The 10,000-nt window shown below is 37.6% G+C and overlaps 1 protein-coding gene across 1 annotated transcript; it reads left to right on the top strand.

Moving 5' to 3' along the window:
- Positions 1–3,990: 3,990 nt before the first annotated feature.
- On the top strand, positions 3,991–9,319 carry LOC133638938 (guanine nucleotide-binding protein G(I)/G(S)/G(O) subunit gamma-10-like). Its single transcript, XM_062031984.1, has 2 exons — positions 3,991–4,205; positions 9,010–9,319. The coding sequence occupies exons 1-2, from the start codon at positions 4,125–4,127 to the stop codon at positions 9,133–9,135; spliced, it is 207 nt and encodes a 68-aa protein (XP_061887968.1). The 5' UTR covers positions 3,991–4,124; the 3' UTR covers positions 9,136–9,319.
- Positions 9,320–10,000: the final 681 nt, after the last annotated feature.

Raw genomic sequence — 10,000 nt, 5'->3', positions numbered from 1 at the left:
TTTTCCTCTTACAAAAAATCATGAACTTTGTTTTTTCTACATTTAATGATAATTTATTGGCATCAAACCATCTCTTAAGTTTAATCATTTCCTGTTCAATAATTTTTGATAATGCTTTTAAGTCGTGTCCCGAACTATAAAAGTTGGTGTCGTCCGCAAATAATACAAATTTCAATAACTTTGATACCTCACATATATCATTAATATATAAAATAAACAATTTTGGTCCCAAAACCGAACCTTGTGGAATTCCACATTCAATCCTCATTTGTTCAGATGTATTACCCATAAAATCCACAAACTCTTGTCTATTATCTAAATAACTTCTTAGCCAGTCTAAAACTACTCCTCTCACACCAAATGAATACAACTTGGACAATAATATAGAATGATCTATAGTATCAAATGCTTTTTTAAGATCGATAAATACCCCTATAGTGTATTTCTTATTATCAGTTGCTGTTGCTATATCCTCAATTATATTCATTACAGCTTTCACTCTTTTGTCACACTGAATTCTTTTAATATTATTGGGAGAAGGAGAATTTAAGTCTAACGATGAATATAAATAATTAGGATGTCAGATTGTATTGTTTTACAATACATTTGATGGTCAACTTAAATTCCATCCATCCATTTTCTACCGCTTGTCCCTTTCGGGGTCGCGGATGGTGCTGAAGCCTATCTCAGCTGCACATGGGCGGAAGGTGGGGTACACCCTGGACAAGTTGCCACCTCATCGCAGGGTCAACTTAAATTTCAAACTTTAACACATTATTTTAACTAACTCTTTTCAAACCAACACAAAATAAATAAAGACATAGGGAACATTTTTTGGGATTAATGTTTGAAATATCCAGTAAATATATTTTTCAAGGAAGATGTTTTTTTTTTATGTCTTTGTTGCAGTTTTTTAAAAATGGTGTTTGTTTTATATGTGAAGTTTTGTATCGTATTGTTGTTGAAATAAAAAAAATAATTGTAACTTTTTATTATTATTATTATTTTCCCCCATAGTAAAAAATAACATTTGACAAAGTCTGTTTTTTCCATTTAATCATTTCATTTTTCATTACTGTTTTATAATAAAGTTAAAGTTAAAGTCCCAACGATAGTCACACACACATAGGTGTGGTGAAATTTGTCCTCTGCATTTGACCCATCCCCGTGTTCACCCCCGGGAGGTGAGGGGAGCAGTGAGCAGCAACGGTGGCCCCAATTCCAACCCTTGATGCTGAGTGCCATAACTTGTGCTATTTTCAACATACTCATTTTAAAAGAAACATATTCAAACACAGTGTCACTGTTTAAACTGTGTGTAATGTTACTGTGACCAAAACATTTAATATACTTGTAAATAAAACCTCTGTCTTGTTTTTAATGAATATTAAGTCCTACTACGCTACTGTATTTTCACGTTGGTTATTGTGGTGGTACTTGAAGAGCCAAGTGTTTTCTGAGGCGGTACTGGGTGAAAAAACTTTGAGAACCACTGATCTAGTGACTAATTTTTATGTATACATATTTTGTAAAATTTGATAGAATATTTTGTTTATTTTTATGATAATATTGTTGCCATTTTGAAAGATGGTGTGTGCTTTGAATGTGACGTCGTATATTGTTGTTGAAACAAAGAATGTTGCAGTTTTTTGTACTGTTTCTGTACTTGTATTGTTATTATTTCTTGATTGTATGTAAATGTTCAGATTATAAAGAAATAATTATTAAAAAATAGATATTAAAAAAAAATTGATAAATAAATATATATATAATAATGTGAGTGTGAATGTTGTCTGTCTATCTGTGTTGGCCCTGCGATGAGGTGGCGACTTGTCCAGGGTGTACCTCGCCTTCCGCCCGAATGCAGCTGAGATAGGCTCCAGCACCCCCCGCGACGCCAACAGGGACAAGCGGTAGAAAAATGGATGGATGGATATATATATATACAAACCCCGTTTCCATATGAGTTGGGAAATTGTGTTAGATGTAAATATAAACGGAATACAATGATTTGCAATTCATTTTCAACCCATATTCAGTTGAATATGCTACAAAGACATAAACATTTTTTTTTTTGGAAATAATCATTAACTTTAGAATTTGATGCCAGCAACACGTGACAAAGAAGTTGGGAAAGGTGGCAATAAATACTGATAAAGTTGAGGAATGCTCATCAAACACTTATTAGGAACATCCCACAGGTGAACAGGCAAATTGGGAACAGGTGGGTGCCATGATTGGGTTTAAAAGTAGATTCCATGAAATGCTCAGTCATTCACAAACAAGGATGGGGCGAGGGTCACCACTTTGTCAACAAATGCGTGAGCAAATTGTTGAACAGTTTAAGAAAAACCTTTCTCAACCAGCTATTGCAAGGAATTTAGGGATTTCACCATCTACGGTCCGTAATATCATCAAAGGGTTCAGAGAATCTGGAGAAATCACTGCACGTAAGCAGCTAAGCCCGTGACCTTCGATCCCTCAGGCTGTACTGCATCAACAAGCGACATCAGTGTGTAAAGGATATCACCACATGGGCTCAGGAACACTTCAGAAACCCACTGTCAGTAACTACAGTTGGTCGCTACATCTGTAAGTGCAAGTTAAAACTCTCCTATGCAAGGCGAAAACCGTTTATCAACAACACCCAGAAACGCCGTCGGCTTCGCTGGGCCTGAGCTCATCTAAGATGGACTGATACAAAGTGGAAAAGTGTTTTGTGGTCTGACGAGTCCACATTTCAAATTGTTTTTGGAAACTGGACGTCGTGTCCTCCGGACCAAAGAGGAAAAGAACCATCCGGATTGTTATAGGCGCAAAGTTGAAAAGCCAGCATCTGTGATGGTATGGGGGTGTATTAGTGCCCAAGACATGGGTAACTTACACATCTGTGAAGGCGCCATTAATGCTGAAAAGTACATACAGGTTTTGGAGCAACATATGTTGCCATCCAAGCAACGTTACCATGGACGCCCCTGCTTATTTCAGCAAGACAATGCCAAGCCACGTGTTACATCAACGTGGCTTCATAGTAAAAGAGTGCGGGTACTAGACTGGCCTGCCTGTAGTCCAGACCTGTCTCCCATTGAAAATGTGTGGCGCATTATGAAGCCTAAAATACCACAACGGAGACCCCCGGACTGTTGAACAACTTAAGCTGTACATCAAGCAAGAATGGGAAAGAATTCCACCTGAGAAGCTTAAAAAATGTGTCTCTTCAGTTCCCAAACGTTTACTGAGTGTTGCTAAAAGGAAAGGCCATGTAACACAGTGGTGAACATGGCCTTTCCCAACTACATTGGCACGTGTTGCAGCCATGAAATTCTAAGTTAATTATTATTTTCCAAAAAAAATTAAAGTTTATGAGTTTGAACATCAATTATCTTGTCTTTGTAGTGCATTCAATTGAATATGGGTTGAAAATGATTTGCAAATCATTGTATTCCGTTTATATTTACATCTAACACAATTTCCCAACTCATATGGAAACGGGGTTTGTATATACACACCCTGCTCGCTGTTGCCCCTTGTGGCTGAAAATACAATTACATCTATAAGGAACTTCCATCCATCCATTTTCTACTGCTTGTCCCTTTTGGGGTCGCGGGGGGTGCTGGAGCCTATGTCAGGAACTTACAGAGACCAAAAAATTAAATGAAAAAAATGTTGCAGTAATCCTATTATGCGCCAGAGGGCAGTATACTTATTATTCAATAAACTAAAACATGCAGTGCCCTATAGATTTATATAAATTTGTAATTACACCAGCAACAAAAGGGTTCTTGTATTACAATTTTTGCACAGATTTTTGAAAAAGTGGTGGGTAATACATGTCATGATTTATATAGAAGTGGATTATAGCAGTAAAATACTGTTTGTGTTTCAAAGATTTAACACACACATTGTGGCTGTCTTGAACTCCATTTACTTGTTGCTTTTTGTCTCTCTTCCCCTTGCAGCTGAGTGGACTGAGGTCAGTTGGAAAAAAAAACTCTGGCCCGCTCTTCCTTCCTTGGCTGGTGTTTGCTTCCCATTTGTGGAGTCAACCGCCAGCGCCTACACACTGCTGGGACTTTTTCGCAAGGGTTTGGTCGCTCTCCCAAAGCAAATTTTCTGCATCCAACATGACCTCCATTTCCAATTTAGCCAGCATGCGGCGGATGGTGGAGCAGCTGAAGCTGGAGGCCAGTGTGGAGAGAATGAAGGTAAGAGGAAACAAAATGGAAGCTGTATTACTTTTAAAAATATATTACTTTACCCATTAAGAATCGAAAGCAATAGTTATTTCAATGCAGGGTTCCAAATTTGAATGTAGCACAATTATTCTTTTAAGTAACATTCTTGAATAAGTATGCCAAGAAAGCGCAAAAAGAAGTTAAGTTACTCTAAAAACAATAAAACATGTAAAACCTACACTTAGACTTAGACAAACTTTATTGATCAACAAGGGAAATTGTTCCACACAGTAGCCCAGTTACAAAGGATGGAAAGGATAATGCACATTAGGGCACAAAAAGAGGGCGAAAACAAAAGGTATAAGTAGACTAAAAATGAACCATAGTAGCAATATCAAATATAACACATATGTAATATTTACATATTATATACAGTCGCGATCAAAAGTTTACATACACTTGTGACGAACATAATGTCATGGTTGTCTTGAGTTTCCAATAATTTCTACAACTCTTATTTTTTTGTGATAGAATGATTGGAGCACATACTTGTTGGTCACAAAAAACATTCATGAAGTTTGGTTCTTTTATGAATTTATTATGGGTCTACTGAAAATGTGACCAAAGCTGCTAAGTCAAAAGTATACATACAGCAATGTTAATATTTGCTTACATGTCCCTTGGCAAGTTTCACTGCAATAAGGCGCTTTTTTGGTAGCCATCCACAAGCTTCTGGCAAGCTTCTGGTTGAATTTTTGACCACTCCTCTTGACAAAATTGGTGCAGTTCAGCTAAATTTGTTGGTTTTCTGACATGGACTTGTTTCTTCAGCATTGTCCACACTTTTAAGTCAGGGCTTTGGGAAGGCCATTCTAAAACCTTAATTGTAGCCTGATTTAGCCATTCCTTTACCACTTTTGATGTGTGTTTGGGGTCATAATACTACCACCACCATGCTTGACGGTAGGAATGGTGTTCCTGGGATTAAAGGCCTCACCTTTTCTCCTCCAAACATATTGCTGGGTATTGTGGCCAAACAGCTACATTTTTGTTTCATCTGACATCACATGGACAAAGATAAGACCTTCTGGAGGAACGTTCTGTGGTCAGATTAAACAAAAATTGAGCTGTTTGGCTGAACTGCACTTTTTTGGGGGGAATTTTGCCTATTGTTCACAATCATTATGAGAGACAAGAAGACAAAAGTTGTTTTTTTTCCCTTTCTAACATGTAAAAATCGTCTCGTTCTTGGTGGCTAGCAATGCAGCTAATGGGAGCAATCAATTCTACCTCTAAATCACTTCAAAAATGCATTCAAAAGCCGTCACCGATACTTCATTTACGTTCCATAACCTGTATAATAACCGAGCTGCAGCAACATTGTTATTGTAAGAGTGAACACTGAGGAACTCTTTTTGTAGCGTAGTTACACATCGGCGTGCTACGGTATTACCCTTAGACGTTAACTACGGAAAGAGGTAAGCTAGCTTTTAGCACAACACACGTTTGAGTTTGTAATGCACAACACTGATCTGTACTGACTGAATAACATGTCCAATCATATTACAGTATCTGTAAAGTATTAGCCCACATTTCATGTTTTGTTTGTACACAGCTAGCTTGACAGCGCATACACTGTAGTGTACGGTGATGTGCTGCAGGTATTATGAACTATAGTATAGATTATGAACAATAGTATAGTGACTTACTCAATGGACAGTTGTCCGTTTGGTCAAGCTGGCCGGGGGCGTTTCCTGTTGTTTTGGGCACTCCATTTATTCGGCATAGCCTGGCACAAAAGTTCCAGATTTGCAGCGACATAACTCTTTCGGCTTCCGTCTGCTGCAACGTCTCACCCTCTTCTTTGTGCTCGCTTCTATTAGCAGTGATTTGTTTATGTATTTATTTGACAGGGACATTACAATTAAACATTGCTACCCACAGGTAACCGATGTCAAAGTACATAGGACTTCTAGCCACAGGCTAATTTGCAACCCTTGTCCCTTGATTCATCCTCCGTATATTCGGTTTCAAAAAGATAAGGTTGTGAATCCTTATTTGTCCAAAAATAGTCGTCTTCATTGTCTGTTGCCAAGTCTGCCATGATAAGAAAACCCACTCTGGTTTAATTCCGGGAGTAGGAACATATTTGTTGCAGGAAGTCAGACGTGCGCTGCTATAGAAACGGAAATAAATGCGTCCAAAGAATTAGTTCCAGCTATGCATAAAATGACCAAAATACGGTAAATATTGTATATATATTGTATATATTATATATTATATTATATTATTATGAATGTGCCTGTTACTACATTATATATTTACTTGCAGTGTGTATATAAAACATGGATGGAGGGTTTTGAAGTTGTTTTTGAGCAGGGGTGTGAAACTCATTTTAGCTCAGGGGCCACATAGAGGAAAATCTATTCCCATGTGGGCCGGACTGGTAAAATCATGTCATGATAACTTAAAAATAAAGACAACTTCAGATTGTTTTCTTTGTTTAAAAATAAAACAAGCACAATCTTTTTTTTTTTACACTTACATGTTGCTGTTCATCGTATCTTCATCTTCATTTGTCGTGATTTATAATTTCTGAATAAATGATGTGATAATATTCATCAGTCAAATGATGTATAAATGATGTGATAATATTCATCAGTCAAATAGGTGTGAGTCTGGCGGAGTTTTATAATGCTCTCATTGGTGTAAAAGTTTAATCTATCCGAAGATGTAATAAATAGTAATATGAAAATCTAATTACAGGATGTTATTAATGTAATTTACTAATTTTCCTCAACTGATGTACTAACATCATGTGGTTTATTCTGTACACATGTAGCATCATCTACAACAAAACCTGTGAATTTGGACTCATTTCATGAATAACACATGAAGTTAGAAGGGGATACATGTTATTTTAGCATATTTATGTGCGCCCAGATAATGTGTCCCTAGTCCTCTATCTTAACCGGGCACATAGCTCCGCCCCTTCTGAAGTCATGCGCACTCCTGCGGTAGGGGATACAAAGAATTGCTATTGCGACATCCATTGGACACATTTAGAAGAGCAGTTTCTTTCATTCTAAAATTTCAGCTAATTTCTATACTTACCAAAATCATCTCGCGGGCCGAATAAAACCTGTTCGTTTGACACCCCTGCTTTAGAGGCTTCCATTAGCCGCATCTTGAAAGTGTTTTTTATCATCTTTAAAATCCTAAAAAAAATATGTGTGTTCTTGTCTCTCATAATGAATGTGAACGATTCCAAAAAAAGTGTAATTCCCCTTTTAAAAGTTGGAAAGTTTGATGATTACAGTTCCACCCGGTGTGCATTGACTATTCAAACCACCATCTATATCAAACCTGGGCAAATTAACGCCCGGGGGCCACATGCGGCCCGTTAAGCTTTTCAATCTGGCCCACCGGACATTCCCAAATATATCTTTTTAATTTTTAAGATGGAAACTGTAGCTGTCATTATGATGTGCAGTGATGTTATAAAATTACCGTAAGTTCTGAACTATACAAAGTATTTAAATGGTTGGAATTTGCGCTTTTGTATGATATACTAGTTACTATGGTAAGCTAAGTCACAGGAGCTCAAACGAGGCACCAAGCAGTGTGGGTGGGGAGCGTTTCCACAGAGTGTTTACAGAGCGGCCAGCCTGAAATGCAGGTGTCAGGGACAGACGCTGAAAGAGATTTTTACAACAAAGTTCTAAAGCTTAGTGAGATATCAGATACATCAGATTGTATCTTTTTAATTTTATTACCCTTCGCGTTCATATTTGGCCGTTTGTTGCCTTTTTGTTGCGTTTCGCTTGATTGTAAAATATGTAGATTGAGAGGGAGTGTGTTTTATCGTTCATAGTTAATATTGTAAATCCCACATTCTTTATTTTCATGTACATTCTGGGTGTCTCATTCAGTAAAATTTTTTGTAAAATTCCATTCCTCTTTTAGCACTCAATCAGACATTATTGTGAGTAGGGATGTCCGATAATGGCTTTTTGCCGATATCCGATATTCCGATATTGTCCAACTCTTTAATTACCGATACCGATATAAACCGATACCGATATTAACCGATATCGATATATACAGTTGTGGAATTAACACATTATTATGCCTAATTTGGACAACCAGGTATGGTGAAGATAAAGTCCTTTTTTTTTTTAAATTAAAAAAATAAAATAAGATTAATAAATTAAAAACATTTTCTTGAATAAAAAAGAAGGTAAAACAATATAAAAACAGTTACATAGAAACTAGTAATTAATGAAAATGAGTAAAATTAACTGTTAAAGGTTAGTACTATTAGTGGACCAGCAGCACGCACAATCATGTGTGCTTACGGACTGTATCCCTTGCAGACTGTATTGATATATATTGATATATAATGTACGAACCAGAATATTAATAACAGAAAGAAACAACCCTTTTGTGTGAATGAGTGTAAATGGGGGAGGGAGGTTTTTTGGATTGGTGCACTAATTGTAAGTGTATCTTGTGTTTTTATGTTGATTTAATAAATAAAAAAATAAAAAATAAATTAAAAAAACAGATACCGATAATAAAAAAACGATACCGATAATTTCCGATATTACATTTTAAAGCATTTATTGGCCGATAATATCAGCAGGCCGATATTATCGGACATCTCTAATTGTGAGGTTTTGTATTAGTGTTCCTAAAAATCAGATATACCGGCCCCCAGGCACATTTCTGTCTCTAATTTTGCCCCCCCGCCCCCGAGTCAAATTAATTGCCAAGGCCTGATCTATATGAATGCATCATATGAGTGTGATACATATAACACATATCAATGCAGGTCTCACAGGCGGCTGCAGAGCTCCAGCAATACTGTCTGCAGAACGCAGGCAGGGATGCTCTACTCGTCGGGGTCCCCACTGGCAGCAACCCCTTCAGAGAACCACGATCCTGCACTGTGGTGTGACGTCGACCGCCCCTGAATCATTCTGAAGAAAAACTTTACAACGGAAATAATGTTTTATTTTTTAATGTGGCAGTAGAAAGAACGCACACCGGAAACACACTAAGAGTTTATTTACCTTCGTCCCAATGATTATTTCATACAAAATTTTAAATGTTTCAAAGGAACATTTAATACTAAATTATAATAAAAGTGCACAAGATCACCTTGAATACAATATTTTTTGGAGCAGGTTCTTGGCATGTGTGTGTGTGTGAGTGACAGGAACACTAAAAAAGTACAGTATGTGATCAAAATGTACTGGAACATTACAAAAAATGACGGTAAAAATGACAATATCCTTGTATTTCACAGCGACTAGGGATGGCATGGCTGGGTTGGTAGAGCAGCCGTGCCAGCAACCTGAGGGTTCCTGGTTCGATCCCCGTCTTCCGCCATCCTAGTCACGTCCGTTGTGTTGAGCAAGACACTTCACCCTTGCTCCTGATGGCTCCTGGTTAGGGACTTGCATGGCAGCTCCCGCCATCAGTGTGTGAATGGGTGTGTGAATGGGTGAATGTGGAAATAGTGTCAAAGCGCTTTGAGTACCTTGAAGGTAAAAAAGCGCTCTACAAGTATAACCCATTTCAGAATCAGAAATACTTTCTTAATCCCAGAGGGGAAATTAAGATTTTCAGCACAATCCCATTCAAGATCAGACAAACATTACAGGGAGACAGAACTGGATCGCTGACGGGTCTGCCAACTTCCGGCGCCCCTTACAAAAAAGGTGAGAAACAGGTAAATGCTGGGGGGTAGGGAAAAAAAAATAAAAATTTTGTCTAAGCCTGGGCCCCTGGAGAGGGGGTCCAGACTGAAGCCAAGGAAG

Source organism: Entelurus aequoreus, linkage group LG21 (genome assembly GCF_033978785.1).
Source record: "Entelurus aequoreus isolate RoL-2023_Sb linkage group LG21, RoL_Eaeq_v1.1, whole genome shotgun sequence".
Classification (NCBI taxonomy): domain Eukaryota; kingdom Metazoa; phylum Chordata; class Actinopteri; order Syngnathiformes; family Syngnathidae; genus Entelurus; species Entelurus aequoreus.
This window is presented reverse-complemented; position numbering and strand designations above follow the sequence as displayed.

Coding starts and splice junctions, on each gene's coding strand:
- LOC133638938 (XM_062031984.1), top strand. CDS start 4,125: ATGACCTCCATTTCCAATTTAGCCAGCATGCGGCGGATGGTGGAGCAG. Junction 4,206..9,009: donor CCAGTGTGGAGAGAATGAAG/GTAAGAGGAAAC, acceptor ATATCAATGCAG/GTCTCACAGGCGGCTGCAGA.